Genomic DNA, 20,122 nt, shown 5'->3' with positions numbered 1-20,122 from the left:
GGAAACTCTTTTGTAAATCGTCAGTAAACATACATTTGCGCTTTTGCATGTTAATGGCGTACTGACAGCCACGCTATCTATATTCTGAAGAACAGGGCTGCCCACACTGACGCGGCTCAGGGATTACGTCACACGCAGCGCCGTGCGCAGTGCCCTAGTGCCTGTAAATTTAATGGTCCAATGAAGGTAATTTAAAAAATCAGGACATTTCCTCACTTTCTTAAAAAAAAAACGGGACGCCCAGGACAGGACGTGAAATATGGATATGTCCCGGGAAATACGGACGTTTGGTCACCCTATTGTTAGCTGTCAGAATTCAGCCAGAATTCAGAGATTATAGTCAGAATTCTGAGATTAAAGTCGGAATTCTAAAAAAAAAGTCATAATTCTGAGATTAAAGTCAGAATCCTGACTTTTTTTCTCATATTATACTGAGATAAAACTTAAAAATCAGTTAAATAATAAAAAAAAATAAAAAAAAATAAAAAATGGGGTGGCTAATGATTGGCAAAGGGTGGCAATGGCCCCCCATCTAGCTCCGCCCCTTCCTATATTACAGAACATGTGGTGAGGAATAAAATTCCAGATTGAGGTAGGATGTTTAAGGCAACTTTTATTCCTGTTCAGTTTGAGTGTATTGTTAAATGTCCTAAAATAACTAATGATCTAAGAGACTTCAATCGGCCCTTACGTTTCGGTATTTTGTTTTGAAAGTTAAAGCGGAAGTGCAAAGTTCAGCTTGATCTGTGTTGCGTGTTTTCAGGGAGCGTCACTGGCTGCTTTATTATCATGGCTCAGTTTAAATATCGCCTCATTCTGTTCTTTCTCTGCTGAAGTACGCTCCGTTTTGCCCGTTTTCAATTGTTAGTCAATTTATGCGGAAAATAAAACAAAAATAAATTACAAATAAATCGTTGCTCTCCATTAACAAACCTTTACTCGACTGCCTGACGATATTTGGGGATTATAATGGTCATCAAGGTTTACGTAGCTTCCTCAAGTGGCTCCGTCGCGGTGAGTATTTGCAACTTGCTGACAGTAGATTATTGATGAAATAATTTGTAAATCTGTATAATTGTCGCTAAGGGTATATGATGAGTTATGTAACTGACAGCGCGCGCCTTTTGGCGGCCAGGTAGTGAAAGTAGACGACATGATTCTAACAGGTGAGACCGTTTCTCACATGATGTTTAAAGAACTCCTACAATTTTATTTGCTCAAATTAAATTATGTAAATAACAAACAATATAGAACTAATAAAGAAGAGCAGCATTTAAAGGATAACGTCAATAGCTGCAATATATCATGCTCAGCCATAACACTTATTTGTATATGTGTTTACAGCCCTGAAGAATCAATACCTCTTTGACAATATGAATAATAATAAAAAAAAAAAAATCTTTAAAAGCATTATTTGATGGCCTGAAAAAGAGAAATTCAAGATCAGATCTTCAATCAGTCTGGAAAAGTTGAAAAAATGTTTTTAAGATGTATAGACTTCAGATAATACCTGTTGTAGCCATTATATACCCTAGTTAATGTCACTGTTTGTTAGTTTTTTCACTTAATGTGAAGCATTGTGGTGGTTGTATGACGATCTGGTGTGAGGATAGCTTTTTATTATTTATGTGACCATAAATTGTGCTTCTAAGCCAAAAATCCTGGTTGAGAATGCTAAACTTACTTGAGTTTACCTCTTAATGGCTTCACATGATTAAATCTGTTGGGGCGACCTAGTCAAGGTTCAGATTTTAAGTTGATTGAACTCTAACAGACTGAATTTTAAACAGCTCATATTCTTCCAGAGCGTAACAGATCCTGATGTTCTTGATTGCAGTTGTTAAAATTTTGGAAAAAACAGTTAATAGCCTTAAAAGAGTGTCAAATGTTGGTGAATTTAAGGTAAGGCTGAATGTAAGGAATGTAAATTAATGTGAATGTAAGGCTGCAACTAACAGTTATTTAGCAAATCGATTGATCTGTTGATTATTTTTTCAATTAATCAATTAATAATCAGATAGCAAAAGGTTCCTTAAAGAAGACATTTAATGAAATCAAACCAGGTGAAACTAAAACTTTTCCACTTAAAGAGTTCTGGATATACCATATTGACAGACAAAAAGTAATACAAATATTTTTTTTAAATCTTGGTATAATAACTTATCTTAGTGGATTGCTTTGTCAGCTAAATGCATGTTTTACTCTCTCTATACTCCATTTAAAGCTTAATCGATTAATCAATTAGTTGACAATTATTCCAATAATTGATTAATTACGATTAATATGGTTAATTGTTTCAGCCCTAGTGTTTAGTCTAAATTTTGGTTAATACTTAAAACTCAGAGTATCAATAATGTTTGTTAAATTTAATATAACTGTATGATTGTATTTTGTTTAACTTGTAATAGGAATGATTGATGCTTTTCTGTTTTTCGGCAAGAAAAAAAACTAAACATTAGATCACTTTCATTTGTGTTTTATTTATTTCACCTACAGTGCTGATAAACAGTCATCTTATTTTGCATGATACCATGAGAGGGCATCATCTATGTAATATTTTGTTTCTGATTCTGATTGAAAAACTGCATACAAACCAACGCAATATCCAAAAGTAAAGTGAAATGCGGATCTGTTGCTTTGTTGTTGCTGTTCTGAGAGCTTGATCAATTGCAAGACTGTAAAATCCCTAGGGATGTTATTTCCCTTATTTCCTCTTTCGTCTACAGCAGTACCACTATTTCCTTGTCTGATCTCCACCTGTGATCTATAAAAGCTTTTTAGAGCTTTTTTTAGAGCAGAGACCAGCAGCATCAACCACTGCAAGGAATATTTACACTTAAACTGATTCATATCAGAATCTACTCTAACTGTTGCAAAAACAAATTTTCCTGTACCATCAGCTACCTAACAGTCCACTTTGAAGTTTCCAAAATAGTAAATTTGGGATTTTGTGGAATAATAAAAAAAAAAAACAATTTGATTGACTAATTTCATTGTTATTGTTGCCTTAATTTTTATTTTTTTTACCATAATTGTGCTGCAGTGGATAAAGAAATTAGTGTTTTAGATTTAGCTCTTGTCTTGTAGCTACTTGGCAAACAACCAACACATAATTTAAGGAGTGAGCCAAGTTGATATGAGCGTTGGCAGAAAATTCATCAAACAACACTCTTGCATGAATGCTTTAAGAGTTAGGTAATAGTGCATATGAGTAATTTATTTATTTTATCATGCTCAGGCCCTAAAAATGGGCCTCTCCAATCTGAGAATGTTTAGGAAAGAGTTATTTTTAATCCTGTCAAGCATACATTCAAAGCAGAGCGTTTCTCTTTTTCTTTTCTTGCACATACAAAGCACTTTCATGTACACTCTATAACTCAACCATTTGGGTCAGCTAATGCAAGGCGGTGCTCATGTAAGTGCTATTCAGTGTGAGTGCTTCTGATTGAAGTTCTAGGAGATCAGATGAGGATGGGTCCCTCTGCCTGTTAAGAGTGAGGATTGTAAAGCAGGGAATCGTACTTAAGGTCAGCAGATCTGGAAAACCAAATAGAAAAAAAAAGGAGTTCTGTAATACAAGAAAACACCCAAGCACAAGTCACATTGGTATTAGAAAAACAACAACTACAACAAAAAAAAAAACGGGCCATAGCTTGACCCCAGAATAGCATAATCAGTTTAACATAAACAGATTAATGGGGCAGAAATGATCAGCATAGAATGGATGAGATACAAATGAGGTTAATCTCCTCTCTCTACTATAAAGATTTGTTGAGTCCAAACACAATTTCCATTTGTTGGTATGAATGAAGGTTTTAAGGTCAGGCAGAAAATTGTTTTATTTGCATAATGTGGTCTAATTCTTAGTGAGGTGTTTATAACAAAATGTATTTACAGTAGTCGGCATGTGTTGTCCAACAGTGAGTAATCATTATAGAACACAATATAAGACTGTAAATGTCAAAATTGTGTCCTAGTTTTGCTTTGAACATTTAAGAAAGCATAAACACAGCTGCAAACCTGTGAGGGAAACAACCTGCCACCCAAACAAGCTGGGGCAACAGAGAGCATTATCTGTGTTAAACAGTTTTTTATTGAGGAATCATACATGAAAATTGAAACATCAACGATACACATTTGTCCTCTTTTTTTTTTTATGTGAACAAAAAACATAAAGACAATACAAAATCAAAACCAAACGAAAGTTACATAAATAAACAGAAAGCATTATCAGAAAGAAAGCTATAGTCTTATAAGGCTGATAGTGAAAGGTGGAAGAGTCTTTGGTTGATAAGACCAGTGTTCAACTTCTAAATATACAGCCAAAATACAATAGATCAAAGTAAATGTGTACGTTTGTTTGGTCCAGGCAGTCATAACCGAAAACTAAACTGAACTTGGAGTCTTTGTCAATAAATCACTTTTTATAGATCCACTCAGTCCACTATTATGGAGGTTGAGTTACACTGCAGAGACAAAAGAGCAAAAACTCTATGTCTTTATGTCTGTAAAGTAGGCTTGGAGGAACTGATTCAACAATCTCTATGTTTGCCTAAGATCCCAATAAGGCACGATGAAGTTCCATGCTGTGGCACCACAAAACATTACAGTGTCAAGGGGTGTGAATACTTTTGCAGGGTTGTGTAATTGATTGGTTGTCTTCTTTTGCTTGTTTTCTGTTTTCCTTCGGTTTCTGTCGGTGAGTAAAACACTAAAATAATCATTATAAAGCAACATATATTTACACTAGAATTGGTCATTTTTGTGTTTGTATGTTTCACCATAAGTACCAACAGAATGATAAATGTTAATGCATGCACTCCACTATTACTATTACTAATCAGTGGTTTTCATTCAGTCTATATTTACAGCAGTCACCTCACCAGACCTTATCGTTTATATACTGAGCTTCTAACACTAGCTCTGTAAGGAACTCTTTGACCTTTGGCCGTATGGACTCCACTGGTCCGGATAAAGCTTTTTTTTTCCTACCAGACAAAGGAGGCCTTTAAGAGATAATGGATTACAGAGTTTGTGTCTATAACTAACCTCAAAGAACAATCCCTCATTGTCTTTCAGCAAAAACAAAAGCCTCAATGTGATTCCCACCACCTGTGTGATTACGTACTGCAATCCCTACACCACACATACACTCACTAGTTATTTCATCTTTTTCAATTCAGTTTATTTCTATAGCACCACAACACATCTCATCTCAAGGCACTTTACAGTTCACCAGATCATCCAGTCAAATTGATTAAAAGTTTTCTATCTAAGGAAAACCAATTGATTGCATTGAGTCGTTGACTCGAATGCAATCCCTCAACAAATGCAGTTCTCATTATTTGTTTCAAATGGATCATTTTTAAATATTTGACATTTTAGGCTGTATGGATGAATGTGCCATAAAAGTTAAGTTCTTATCTAAAGTAGATTATATACTGGTGGTAAAGAGAAAGCTCCCCCTACATCAGCTTTATGTTTTCAAACCAAAATCAAATAAAAATTAGATGATCAAAAATACCAGATTCCACATTGCCTTTAAATGAACAGAGATGAACAAAGTTAACATGGAAACGTTTTTGGTAAAAGACCAAGTACATTCAATCATTCTATAGCTTATAACCGCGTTCAGCAGTAATAATTTTCTTTTGTCTATTTTAAGTTTCTGCCAGAGCCTTTTTTAATTAGATTAAATGTGCTTTCCCACACATTGTCTTGCTGTTTTGCTGCTGTGTTTGGGCTCTTTTTTGTTTATAACCAAGTTTTGGTCAGAATTTAGCTGCTGGATTAAGCAGTCATGAAAATCAAGAGATCTTTGCTATAATGACAAGCTTCCAGTTTCCTTGAGATAGGGAGATAATGCATCTAGCAGTCTGGCCACATTACAAACCCAAATCATGAGCCCTTCACCACAATATTTGACTTTTTGTAACAATTATTTCTTGTTCAAATCTTGTGTTTGTTGTACTTATTGCCAAACATGCTGTGAATTGAGGCTTTTGTTCGTCTGTCCAAAGGACATGTTTAAGATGTCTTATGGTTCATTCAGATGCAACTTTGAAAAACAAAGCTGTTCTTTTTTAAATGGAGATTATCATTATTAGTAAGTTTTTTTTTTAAACAGCTACTTATTAAGGCTTTTTGTGATTGTGTTGCCCTTAAAGGTGCCTGTTCATATACTATGCCTAAAAAGAAAAAGAAAAAAACATTTATGTTTAAAAAAAAAAAAAAAGAAGCTAGTCACGCTAAGCATTTGTCCTGATAGTTTTTACGTTGTGCTTTTTTAGCCTTAAAATAATTTTTTGCACAATAAGCAGACTTTACTGCATTGTTGTACATTGTCGTCATCTGCTTGCAGTACTTACTCATCCATCAACCCAGCAGATTTAATTAATGCCAATGGTAATATCTATTCCATCCTACTTGTACCAAGTCCCTCTTTGCATCCAATATATTTTTTGTACTTTTCACTTTGACTTTTCACACTTCTGTTTGTGAAATACTTTGCTGTTTGGCTTTAGTGCTTTTTAACCCAATGCGCACATGTGCTGGGTACCTCCTCTCACATGTCTTGTTATGGTGAATAGATAAAACCCTGAACATTGCATACAAATGTTGCTAAAAACAAAGTTAAAATGACAGAAATCAAATATAATAAGTCAACAGGGTGCCATAATTTAATCAGGAACCCTTTGTATAGAACCAGAGTCACCTGCAGACCTACAATTTTTTTTTAAATCATAGAAAATGACTAGGTCCCTTTAATTCCTGCTATGTTTCTGAATATTTCTGAGCATTGCATAGTTTTAGTTTAGGGTGAATTTGCCCTGCAGGACCATGCTTTGCTTTCTTTACTTTTGTTTAAAATTTTAAACAATCAAAGGATTGACTTGCACACTTACAGATATTAATTGCTGTGTTTATGATCAAAATAGAAAATACTAATCATAAAATGATTTAAGTCATCCTTATGTAGGCTGATAATTGTGTAGAAATGTGAAAATTTGTCATTTGGTTACAAAAGCAAGAGCTTTAAAAACTCTACATAGGTACATTGTCAACAAAATGCAAGTAAAATGGGATAAAATTCAATTGATTAATGATTATGTATGAAAAAAGCTCAACAAAGAACTATAAATGGCTGAATCATGACTTTAAAGCAATGAGGAAAAGAAGATCAAACAGGCAGTAACAGGGTTGAAATGCCTGAGTGTTTTTTATGATGGAGGTTTTAAGTGTTGGATGTTTCCTTTCTTCTAAATTTATCTTTGAGTGTTTATTTCCCACAATCTTAACAAATGCTGTCATACATCCTGAGCTGTTCGCTCTCTCAGAGGTCAGACCTATAGGGGGCAGCTGTATCCACTCCAGATCCCAGCTGTTTCTTTCATTTATCAGCATTACTTGGTTAAGCTCCTTAGTGGGCTTTTAAAACAGTGCTTCACTGAGGCTTATGGATCTGGTTGATCATTCTGTACAATATATTTTCAAGCGGCTAAACTAGACAATTTCACCTTTTACCAGATTTCTTTTACTTGTTCTAGTAACAGTACCAATGCACATTCAGAAGAGATTTAATTATTGGTAAAATTGATTTTCAGCTTTCAATTATTAATCATTCTTATTTTCTTAGTGCAAATTGAGTCAATGTGATGTTAATGGATTTTAAGTGTAGATGTCAATATATATATATAAGTGTGTGTGAGGAGCCTAAACACACAGTTTTTTTATTATTTAATTTAGTTTATAAGAATTTATGTAATGGGTTTCTTTTAATAGATATATAATTTTATTGTATACTATGTCTAATTCATTCTTTTTAAATTAAGTCACTTTGCTTCCTTCTTATTTGCTTTTTCCCTATGTAGGTAAAGAAGCAGCAGCAGGCAGTTGTGGGTTTCCTGGAGGCGAATCGAATTAACTTCCAGGAAGTTGACATTACCATGCTAGAGGAGCAGAGGCTGTGGATGTACCGCAATATCCCCAAGGAAAAGAAACCAGAGAAAGGCAACCCGATGCCTCCACAGATCTTCAATGAGGATCAGTACTGTGGTGTATGATCAATGTTATTTATTTATTTATTTATTTATTTATTTATTTATTTATTTATTTATTTATTATAATCATCAATGTTGTAGGAATTTATGAAAACCTCCACCTTTTTGAGAACTTAGATTTAATATCTGATGGATGGGTCACTTTTGAGCCAACTAATCTATATGCTGTTTAACTTGTTGAACAGAGCACATTTAGGTATGAACTATTATTCAGTGAAGTTTGATACAAAATACACAGATACACTTAAACCAGTACAAGATATCCATCCATCCATCCATCCATTTTCTTAACACGCTTGTCCCTAGTGGGGTCACAAGGGGTGCTGGTGCCTACCTCCAGCAGTCAATGGGCGAGAGGCGGGGTACACCCTGGACAGGTCGCCAGTCCAGTACAAGATATAATAAATGTTTTTTTTTCTAATGGTAAATATTTCTATATACCAAGAGCTATTGAACATTCATGTGATTAATTCAATAAAAGTTTAAAGTGATTAAAGGTATGTTAACATTTAGAATATTTTTTTGTGTTCAGGCCTGTTACTTATGATAGTAATATTTTATTCTGTATTTAAAAATGGGATATAATTATCCCTGTGGAAAAGTGTTTACCCCTTTATATTTTTCCTTATGTTTGCTTTGTTTTTGTCACATTTAAATCTTTCAAGCACATTTTATATTAGATAAGCTTCCAATGCAATTTCATTGCATTTAATATTTTCTTTTTATTTAGTTTTTTTTATGTGCATCTACTGAGGGATTTTTGCCCTTTCTTCTTCTTTTCAACATTGAACACAAGTTTAGAACACAAGGTCGTACCTCAGCATCTAAATACATCTTAATCTAGACTCTATCCATCATTAATTGTTTTGCTGCAAAAGCCACATGTGATTGAATTTTAGGTTGTGTACTGCTGACTGGACACTCTCTGGTAGAATCTTCTGGTAGGCAGCAAAATCTTATGGCAAGGTCTTGATGCTGTTAAGCAGCCCAAAACTCTCATGATGCTAATGGTCTATTTCTAAAATGTTCTTTTGCTTTAGGGTCAAATGTAAAATGAAATGGACCATCTAAAAACAGTTACCTAGTTTTCCCAAATTGTTCAGAAGCACCAAAATGCATTTTGGCAAATTTGGGACATGTTTACTTTCTTTTAGTGAGCAGTTGTTTTGGACGCAATACTCTTTCATGGCTGCCATTTTTTACTAGTCCTTCCTCCTTATTGAGTGTGAACTCCGCCCTTCATTGAGAAAAGCAAGTTCTGTAGAGATTTAGATGGGTCTCTGTGGGGTTTTTTTTTTTTTTTTACCCCCCACTTGAATGATCAATTTACCCTTGGATAAATTTTTGTCGCCTGACTTCTTCTGGAGAAGATTCTAACGGCTGCTTGTTTTTTTCTGCCTGGTGTTAATGGTGTTAACTCAATGGGTGTTTCCTAAAGTTTTATAAAATGGCTTTGCAACCCTGTCCAGGTAATGTTGATATCCTGATAATGTCAATAATGTTTTATCTCTTTACTTTTTATGATTTTTTTTAAACTCAGCTTTTAGATGAATTACATTTCAATCAAGAATTTTTATTATCAGCAATTCAGATGCAGTCTTATAATCTGAGAATCTGGTTTTAGTTTGGAAAACCATGCTCAGTTATCCGAAAGCTTATTTTAATCTTGGTTAATTCTTGATTTTACCAAGGGAAGACGTTTGCTTTTTACATAGAGCGAGGTTGCATTAAAACTGCTCTTTGTATTTGGTCATATTTTTTAGATGTTTTAAAACGTGCATGAACAATGCATGAAGATAGGAAATCTGTAAGAAGGGGAAACACTTTTTCCACTGCATTGTATTTAAAAAAAAAAAAAAAAAAGCAAGCAGGCACAGAACAGAGTGGCTGAGAAAGCAGCCAAACATAGCAAAATACCTCAGATGTTATGTAAGGAACATTAAACCCAGGCAGCAATATACAACAATGGCGCTCAAAGAACAAGTTATTCAACTGAGTTTCTCCACTTTCAGGAGTTTACTCCCATCTTCCTTTCCAAGGAAAATGGGAGAAATGTCTTCTGAGAGGCTTAGAAGATCTATCAAATCAGACCCTTACCCAGAAATTTAAACCTCCCCATGACAAGCCCAGTATGGCTGTAATTCACAACAGGGTAAGCAGTATGAAAGACACATTCAAAAAGAACAGGTTTTAATCATAGTCAAACATATTTATATGCTATTTTATGATACTTTATTCTTAATTATGTTTCATAAAAGTAAATATTTTGATAAAACAGAGAATTTTCTGTAATACTTAATGCTCACACACATCTCTCCAGTAATCCCACCTTTTCCATGGGTCTTTATATCCAATTCTCCTGATATGGTTACCTTCATCTAGTCATTAACTCTGAAGAATTGTTCTAGATACTCTGAAGACATCTTAGTAACTTTTAAAGGTATTTCAAGTAGACTAAAGTGTCTGGAAGCAGAAACTTCTCTAAAAAGTTTAGGGCTCCAGACCGCAAGGACTAGACATAAGATCCCTTCCCTGGTAGCTTTCCATCAAAGCCATGGCTTGAACTGTTCTTTATTTTTTTCAATCAACCTTGTTTATTTAATTTCATAATTTATCAAATATTTTATTGTTTAATGTTTTAAGTTAAATGTTGTTTAACTCAGAGTTCTTTTTAAAAAAGTTAAGATGTAAATATTTGCTTCTTTCATAGTTTGAAGGGAAGGCATTTTCTCAGAACAAGGAATTTTGGTGTCTTCATATTCTACCTGGGGCAAAGGGTTTCAAAAACTTGATTTTTTTTTTTCATTATTATTATGTAGAGGAGAAATTAATCTTATTTACAATTTAGTTTTATAAATTTTCTGTGTACAGCAATGTACACATAGTAGCATGGCAGTGAAAATCTGTTTTCACTCGGTTATCAAAGATCGTCGTAAGGCCCAGATCAGACATAAGGGTTTTCAAATTGCAGGCTTAGAAAAAAATCAATGGAAAATGATTAAGTTTCCTCTTAAAAGTCTGTGTTCCAAAATATAATGCCCATACTGTAAAGTTACCTGTGTTTGGTCATTGAGTTGGATAAGTTAGCTCGTGCCACTTTATGTCCTCATCTCAGATTGCAAGCAACTCTATAATCCCCTTGTAATCCTGCCTTGTGGATGGGGAGGATTATCTGCTCTGCCTGCCATCATTCTCACTGGCTAAGGTATTATGATGTTACTGCCCTGGGTACATATCAGGAAAAACATAAGGGTCTCCGTGCTAAGACAGAGACATTTTTCAGCCTCTTAGAACAAGGAATATGTCACAAAATACTCACATTTTGTCCTTCACCCTTCTCAGGACTACGAAGATTTCTTCCAGTCAAAGGAGAACAACACTGTGTTTGCATTCCTTGGTCTCAATTCTCCAGCCAGTGTGACAGTAAGTTTACGTTCATGCACAACCAAAAAATACATTGCACTCTTTTGTGTACTGTAAATCAGTCAGTGTATCAAACTACTTCTTCAAATAGTAAACACACTCTTTCCCAACATCCTTCTTAATCTTTATTTCAAACTGTAAAAAAAAAAAAGATATAAATACATTTAGTATAAATTGATATACAAACACACTTTATAGTTTGTAAAAGAGGTTTGGAAGAAGTTAAGAAAAACGTGTTTAATCTGCAGCTCTTATCTCCATAGAAAACTCTCTGACAGTTATAGTGATAGATATCCTGCTGATATTTCATAGGCATCAGCTTTTCCTTTAACATGGTCGGGGTGAAAAAGGAAAATGTTTTACGATAATCCACACATCATCAACATTCAGTCCTGTTCTCTTCTTTCCTCCAACTTTTTTTTTTTTTTCCTAGACTCATATTCAGGATTTATAAAATTATTAATGAAGTTCCGCATCACTCAAATGAAGGTAACTTTATTACTAAACAATTAATAAGTTACATGATTAACTAATCTGCTTATCCACTCATCACATTTTACATCCACGATTACGCAAATGCTTTTTTTTATTTTAATAGCTTCATGGTTTCAGTTATATTCTTTTCCTAACCTGGTTGGTCAGTACGAGGGGCGTTCAATAAGTAATATCCCTGACCTACTTCTTGTTGTGTGATCTAGCTGAAATTTTACATGTGCAATTATTTATTATATCTCTACATATTAAGTAACAAATTACAGCTCTAAACAAATTGTGGTTTCTGATTTACAGGTGTCTGAAATGAGTGAAGTCTGAATGGAGCCTGTTGAGTGTCAAGTAGTGATCCAGTTTTTGTAGATTCACACCACGGGAGACTTTTGATTTCATGCCATCATCACCATAAGTTACTTTAATTTAATCAAAAGTCTCCAATTGTGTGCATCCTTTCATATACAAAAGACTGATCACTCCTTGACATCCATTTCAGACGTCACTCAGTACAGACACTCGTAAATTGGAAACTACAATTAGTTTAGAGCTGTAATTTGTTAACTAATCTATAGAGGTATAAATAATTGTACATGCAAAATTTCAGATGGATCAAACAACCAGAAGTGGGTCAGTGGCATTACTTATTGAAGGCCCCTCATATGTTCTGTATGTATGAAAATAATGTTGATATCCCTAATTTTGTAATTTTATATTTCTATATATTTTTTCCAGGATTCAGAGTCATAGATCAAGCTGCTCTCACGTCACCAGGATATATCCATATTTGCATAACTTCCTGCATTGCATCACCTCCTGTCTTGTGACAACTCCAGTTTTGCCAAAACCTGCCGTAGTGGAGGCTGCCTCTCTGAAACCATCACCGGACCTCCGAGGAGAGTTCAACCTATCCGCTACAGCAATAAATCACACTGGACTATCTTTGTTTGGATTACATTTGTGTGTCGAAGCATTGCTTTTCATGCTGTGCCAGCAAACAGTACTTGTAGCACATATTGATGCAAACTTGGGAACTATGTAGCAGTTTTCGCCTCAGCCTTTTATATAATCTTAGTGAGACCAACAGGGTAAATGATCAGGTGCGATAGTGCTGCTGAATATCTGTTTACACCCTTCTCCAAATGAGTGAGCATATGTTCTGCTGTTAGCATCAGTCAGCAGCTGCTAATGAAGGGAAAACTAAATGAAGCATAAGACGAGCTGGGAGTTTATCAGGGTGCCTTACCTTGCCTGTGTTTGGACCAAATGCTAAGAATAGCACAAATTTGAGTAATCTAATCAAATTATGTTGTTTTGATATTTCTTTGCTTAGTTTATGTGCAGTCTGTTCAGCTGTAGGATTTAAAGTTGGAAGATGTTTGGTAACCTTTGACCTTCCTTGGCTGTCTCTGTTGCTTTGCCTTGGTCTGTTTGGTTTTATTGAGGTTGCATTTTGTTACAAAGACAAACAAAGGTTGTATGGATCATTTTATTTCTCTATTCTATGTTTTTTTTTTTAGATGTTCTCTCCATACTGCCAAATTAGACAAAGACTTCACTGTGGACAGCCCGTCATCTTTGTGCTATACATGTCATTAAATATAAGTCCAAGCTGTCTCATCTCTCAGCGTTTCATTCATCACTATTCTCAGGAACAGTATTCCAAATGTGGATTATAAATTGTTAATGTTTGAAATAGTAGCACTGTTAAAACGAGATAAACATTTTCATCATGCGAGAAAAAAAGTTATTTTCACATATCAGACAGCATCACCGGAAGAATTCACTAAAAAGATATTTTCAGTTTATCTGATTTGTTTTCTTTGTTGTTACAGCATGGGTCGACTTTGTAAATGTCTGTTTTCTGGGATCGATTGATCTGTTGGGTTGCTTCCTGTTTCTCTGTTATTTAATTTTGGCTTTCCTTTGCTTGTACAAAGTTATGAATTGACGCTAATGCACCACTATAAAGTTTTTTTTTGCATGAAAGATGGTTACTCTGTTTCTAGATGCATTGCAGCACTCCTCTTTTTAGGTTTTCCTAAAAGTTTTTATCTTACTATTCTGAAATGTTTAATCAATATGGGATTTAAAGGACAAGTCTTGATCAAAAAAATACCACTTTTTTTTTTTTTTTTACTTTAGTATCTGAGATCAAATTAACCCCATCCAAATTAAGTGACTGACTAATCATCTTCTTTTTTCAAAGACTCTGATCAAAAGACAATAACTTCTGTTTTGTTTGCATTCAAGACCAGAAAGTTAAGAGTTGTCCAGGTTTTTATGTCTTTAAGATATGGAGCCTAGGTGGAAGTTTAATGGAAGAAATTGATTGCTCTCCTACATCCACCTGCGACACAGCCAATCAGCTTTGTACCACACCTCCACGAAAGCCAATCGGCATCCAAAGTTCATCTTAAAAGGCCTCCGATACGCACCTGTCTGCTCCTGTGCGCAGGCTGTGGATGCGCTGTGACTTCATTCAGATGACTGGGTTTCAATCCACCTCCAGCCCCTCCTCCACCATCGTAGCTAAAGCTTCATCAGAGTCATTCCTCTCGGACTCTTACTGCCTTCCCTGTTTCATCTCAACCGCTCCGGCAAAAGACCACTATGTTGAGCCTGGTTTTGCCAGAGGTTTCTTCCCAACGTGGGGGTTTTCCTCTCCACTATTGCTTTATGCTTGCTCATCATGGACATGTTCTCTCAACCTGTGTTATCCAAACTGGACTTCCATCTTCCAGGTCAATGAGTTAAGCTCTAGTATCAGCTCACGCAATCCACTGCATCTCCCCATAAAGCTCAGCATACCCTCTCGCTAACCAGCAGTCTACAGACTGACCTACTTCATCTATCTCCACTGCACCACCAGTTTCAGGTCTGGGGGAAAACAGCCCTATTCTTTGCCCCTTTTCCTGCATATCTATCAAAATTAAGCACTATGTTTCCTGCCGAGGTCTGAGCGCCAAAGACAAAGTAATTGTATCAATAAATTTCTCCTAATTGTCTTTTCTCTTCGTGTGAGATTTTCAGATTGAAATGCCTGTTATCTATGTAGTGTGTTAGCTTCATCTGGACTTGCAGATGGATATAGCTGAGTATCATCAGCATAGCAGTGGAAAACCCATGCTGTCTACTAATTCTACTGATTGGTAGCATATATATAGTAAAGAGAACTAGGTTGACTGGTGTCTAAATCGTCTTTAAGTGTGTATGCATGGTTGTATGACTACCCTCTACACCCTGATAGACAAGGCAGAAAATTGATGCATTTAACATTTATATTTAGAAGTTTTTACACTTGAGGTGAAGAAAATGCTCTAAATAACAGAAATGATACATTAAAAGTTGTTTAGCTATATATTTACATTTAGCTATAACTCTTATTGTAAGGTGGAAAGGGCAGTGCTTCCTTACATCTGCACTTGTTTGCATTAACCTAACCATGTTAGCTTTGCCGACATGTCTGGCATTTTNCGGGTTGCAAATTGTCGGAAACTGACGAAAATCAGGGAGATCTGCGGGAGTTTACGGGAGTTTACGGGGACGAAAATCTCACTTTTCATGCAGTGGTAGGCTCAGTAAGCTGTTATCACCGAATGCGAGTCCTAATTCTAAGCCTAAAGTAATTCCTTTCATCTGAAAATAATTTCAGTATTCTTCATGTACTGTAAAAATTAATAAAAAAATAATGATCAGCATGTTGCTCCTATGAAACACACATAAAAATGAATAACTTTCATATCCTGTCAGATGAGTTGTAGAGTCCTTTCCCTATAAATATTTAATTCTCTATGAATTAGTGCTGATCATTTTTTAATAAGATCTTCGTCAAAAGAACATGCAATGTTTGTTTTTTAAAACCTAGGGCAATGTGTCTAATGGATCTACTGAATGTTTTTCTCTTTCTTTATGCACCAAACTACAAAAAAATATGACTAAATAAGGAAATAAAACTACGTGATTGACTTTAAGGTGAGCGGAGACAGAGGACACTCTGATGGTATGTTCAAATTCATGGGATGCGTCCTTAGAAGGCCAGATTCGAAGGACGATTACGTCATAGTGCGGCGCCGAGGTCTGGTCGGATTCCAAGAGTCCTCGTTATGCTGCCTTAAAATGTGTCCTTTTTGCCCAAGTTGAAGGACGGGTCGATGTATCCTCACTATCCTTGGATATCCCAGGATTCATTGTGAATCGAACCAAGCCCTATAAAGACAACATATTCTCATTATCAGTTCGTATGAAATCGTACGAAAAGTTATGCACAGTATTTCGTACGTTTTGGACGTTTTTCCTAGAAAATACAGATCAGTGCGCATGCGCAGCCAGACAGACGAAAAAAGCAGATCCGCGGACGGACGTAGAACTGGGAAAAACAGTGCAATAATCACTTCTTCATGTCTCTAACTACGTTGCTTGCTGTTTTGTATCTTAGGGTTAGGTGCAGGAATAGGGTCAGGGTTAGGGCTAATTGTATGTTAAATTCTGTGTTACTTAATGGTGCGTAAGATGCGCATGCCCAAGGATATCTTGTCTCGAGGCAAGACGTAAAAATACGACGTCTAAAACGTATGAAATTACGGTGCATAACTTTTCGTACAATTTCATACGAACTAATAATGAGAATACACTGATAAAGATGCCCCACGCTCGGAGGAAAAACAAAAAATGGTGACGAATAGTGGCGAAAGTTGTAAGTACACCATAATATCCTACAAGTATTTAAAGCAAATATTGTGAATATTTTAGTCTGAAATGACTGAACCTATTTTTTTATTTCAATGATAATTGACTCACCTATGTCACCGGTAATGTTTGTTTCATTGAATGTTTAATTTGCCTTGTACAAATGTGTTTGGTTGACAATCAAGCATAATTTCGAATATCTGTGCAGTGTGGCACAACTACGGAATTATGTTTAATAAAAAATTAACTCTCATTCCGTTCTCTAAAGAAGTAGGCTACTCTAGAAGTTTTGATACTTTGTAATCCTAACTGTTTTGTTTCATGTTGGAACAGCTTCTTCAACGCAAGTTGATAAATGTTATGAAATGTAACTGCATTTAACCTGTGAAATTCTGTCAGCACTTGTTGCAAGGCATGACCAGAATGCAGTTAAATTTCTTTGAACGTCAATATGATTTAAATAATTTGATTGGAATGGGCATTAGGGGAAATTAAATGTTCTCTCCCTAAGAACGCCAGTTTATTCAAATATAAGCAATCAAATGGCATCCACCAGCCACATCCATCTTTTTTTTTTTTTTTTCAAACATAGCAGGTAGAAAGATTTTGGTGAACTCCAATAGCTATACCTATAAATATTCACATATGTTTACGCATCCCATTATCCTGGATTCAAAACATATCTATCCACACTCCTAATTTCCATTTCCAGTCCATATATCCCCTCCATAAAATGGAATAGAACATATTAGATAATTCCTGACTTGACATGTCAACATTTGAATCCTAATGAAGCCTTGATATGTTTTTGTTATTGTAAAAATGAACTTCTAATCATATTTCTGTATGCCAAGACAAGAACCTGAATGCTAGCACCAATACATGGTTCACATCATCCTGAAGATTAATTTCTTATAGGGAGCAAGGAGCAGACTAGAGACTGACACGGGAGTGGATTTTCACTCCTGTCCCGTCCCACTCCCACAGAAAAAAAAATGTGTCCCGTCCCGATCCTGGGCCAGAGTAGAAATCTAAATCCTGTCCCGTCCCACTCCTGGTGAAATTACTCCCACTCCCATCCCGCTCCCATTTAGAATGACTCCCGCTCCCTCACCACTCCCATTCTTGTAGTTTTTGAGCGCGGGTGAAACAGATAGAGCTTTTCATAAAGCTAAGGGGGTAAAATGAGGGTCTCTTTACTGGGACCAAGAACTCTGCTCACACAGTTTGGAGGTACAGTAACAGCCTAAGCAGCATCTGCCCCATTGCTTTCTCATCTATAACCACAACAGAACCCATGTTTTAATATTCCCTCTTCCTTGGTCATGACAACAGGAAACATGATATAACATCCATGCTGGTTTTATTGAATACTGAATACTAGCTTTTATCATTTGTGAACCAGTAATTGTTCTTATGTTCTAGAATCATTCTGGAGAAGATGGGACAACCTGAAAACAAAATATAAAGTAAGTCAGCTTTGCTTTGACAAACAAAAAATAAAAATAAACATGTCAAATATTGCTGTTGACCTTTGATTTTTAAACTGGGATTTGTTTTCTTTCTTCTGTCTATAGGACTGCAAGTTCCCAGGGTCAGGGGAGGGAACGAGTGGGAAACCCACTGCTGCTACTCGGCCTTGGTTTGTCCAAATGGATGAAGTGTTGGGACAGAGGGCTTCCATCGAACCCCATGTCCTGATTTCTTCAATCCCAGAGGACACTCCAGGGCCAAGCGCAGCAGTGGCCAACCAGGAGGAGGACGACGAACAGACAGAGTCAGCAGCCAGAACGGGCCCGAAACAGCACAGAGATCATAAAGCAGAGCTGCTGGACCTCATCAAGGAGGACATGAAACTTCAAAGGGAGGTGGAGGAGAGGAGGGCACAGGAAAGCAGAGAGAGGATGGACAAACTTTTCTATTTTGGAGAAAATTGCTAATAAATGACTCTTCACAATTCTGTCTCAAATATCTTGTTTTTGGGAAGATGAGTTATGGATGGTGAGCCTTCATCTTTCATTACTCAAATGTTCAAACAGGTCTGGTGTCCTCCTCATCAAAGAAGCGGTTGAGGACAGGGACACAGGTTGATCCAGCAGTACTGTGGTCTAGTCTAAGGAATAGATGAGAAAATAACAGAAGAAAGTAGTCCAACAATGTGTTTTACATTATTTTGAATGTGTGATAACAATGAAATGTACTTTTAAAACTCTTCACTATTATGTTTTTCAAATGCACTTTTCTAAGGTCCACGTTTGTGTAACCACTTTTTCCATATTCTCCTTGCTACTGTAAACACCAGAATTTCCTCATTGTGGGACAATAATATATATATTGTGATATATTATATATGCATTCATCTGCTCAATGCCTGCAGATGATAGACGCAGCCTATCACGCATCATTGAGATTTATTACTAATTGTAAAGCTCGCACCCATCACTGTGAGCTGTATTCTCGTGTAGGGTGGTCTGCCTTGGCTACACGGAGGCTTTGTCATTGGTATATATTTATATAAGGCTATTCTTGGTGCGCTTCCATCTTATTTATGTTCACTTCTTATGAAAAAAAGTACTGGTCATTACTCTCTCCGTTCTCAGGCTGTTGTCTTGTTTTCTGTCCTGAGCTGGGTAAAAAGGCCTTTGCTTACTCTGCTCCCTTTACATGGAATTTGCTGCAAAATAACATGAAACTTAGTAAATTGGTTCCTTTGAATACTTTTAAGTTGAGAATTAGATGTTTTGAGTTAGACTCCCTCACATGTCAATGTTTTAATTGAAATTTTATTGTAAGTGCATATTTGGCTTTTATGTGTGTGTCTTTTATATGTATGTAATGATGTGATGTAATTTTGATGCCTATCTTGGCCAGGTCTCCCTTGCAAAAGAGATTTTTAATCTCAATGGGTATTACCTGGTTAAATAAAGGATAAATAAAAAATAAAGGGATTTTAGTTTCAATTGCATTCCATTCTACATGAACAACAAAAAGGGAATTCTAAATAAGGGTTCTTTAACTCAAAGCACTGAGGTCCAGAGCCCTGCCTGTTCTGCATGTTTCCCTTCTAAAAGCCCTCAGAGAGCTGTAGTTAATCAGCTTTCAATTTACATTAGATGTGCAGAACCAGGGACATTCTCCCATTGAATTTAGGGCCTGGTTATTTTAAATGACTTTATTTAAAGTTACATTTATCTTGACAGTTGTAATAAAAGGCGTTTGATGCAGCAACATTTTTACATACAATATTTGATTATTTCTCTTGCCATTACACTGCATGTATTTCTGTAGTTACACAAATAAAAACAATGACGAACTTTACTAGACCTGAACACGATTATTCATCAGCATCAGATATCTAGAATATCTCACGCGAGGGTACTGCTGCTGGAGCTCTTCAAAAATTAGATTGCCTAACAAAACAGTGGTTAGTCGTTCTGCATCCATTATTTTCTTTGCGGGAAGTG

At 35.8% G+C, this 20,122-nt stretch overlaps 1 protein-coding gene across 3 annotated transcripts; it reads left to right on the top strand.

Annotated features, from left to right (window-relative positions):
• The first annotated feature begins 715 nt into the window (after positions 1 to 715).
• On the top strand, positions 716 to 14,181 carry sh3bgrl2 (SH3 domain binding glutamate-rich protein like 2). Of its 3 annotated transcripts, XM_015372346.1 has the most exons (5): positions 727 to 1,014; positions 7,872 to 8,057; positions 11,403 to 11,483; positions 11,917 to 11,972; positions 12,705 to 14,174. In XM_015372346.1, the coding sequence occupies exons 1-4, from the start codon at positions 970 to 972 to the stop codon at positions 11,935 to 11,937; spliced, it is 333 nt and encodes a 110-aa protein (XP_015227832.1). In that variant the 5' UTR covers positions 727 to 969; the 3' UTR covers positions 11,938 to 11,972; positions 12,705 to 14,174. The 3 variants fall into 3 exon arrangements, with proteins under 3 accessions (XP_015227851.1, XP_015227832.1, XP_015227842.1); XM_015372365.1 differs by lacking the exon at positions 11,917 to 11,972 and having other exon boundaries at positions 716 to 1,014; positions 11,403 to 11,475; positions 12,705 to 14,181; XM_015372356.1 differs by lacking the exon at positions 11,917 to 11,972 and having other exon boundaries at positions 733 to 1,014; positions 12,705 to 14,164.
• Positions 14,182 to 20,122: the final 5,941 nt, after the last annotated feature.

This window comes from Cyprinodon variegatus, unplaced genomic scaffold, assembly GCF_000732505.1.
Source record: "Cyprinodon variegatus isolate N-32 unplaced genomic scaffold, C_variegatus-1.0 Scaffold4, whole genome shotgun sequence".
Lineage (NCBI taxonomy): Eukaryota > Metazoa > Chordata > Actinopteri > Cyprinodontiformes > Cyprinodontidae > Cyprinodon > Cyprinodon variegatus.
This window is presented reverse-complemented; position numbering and strand designations above follow the sequence as displayed.

Bases quoted from the DNA above. Each gene is read 5' to 3' on its own strand.
- sh3bgrl2 (XM_015372365.1), top strand. From the start codon at position 970: ATGGTCATCAAGGTTTACGTAGCTTCCTCAAGTGGCTCCGTCGCG. The intron at 8,058-11,402 runs GTATGATCAATG...CACCCTTCTCAG, and splicing joins ATGAGGATCAGTACTGTGGT to GACTACGAAGATTTCTTCCA. The intron at 11,476-12,704 runs GTGTGACAGTAA...TATTTTTTCCAG, and splicing joins TGGTCTCAATTCTCCAGCCA to GATTCAGAGTCATAGATCAA.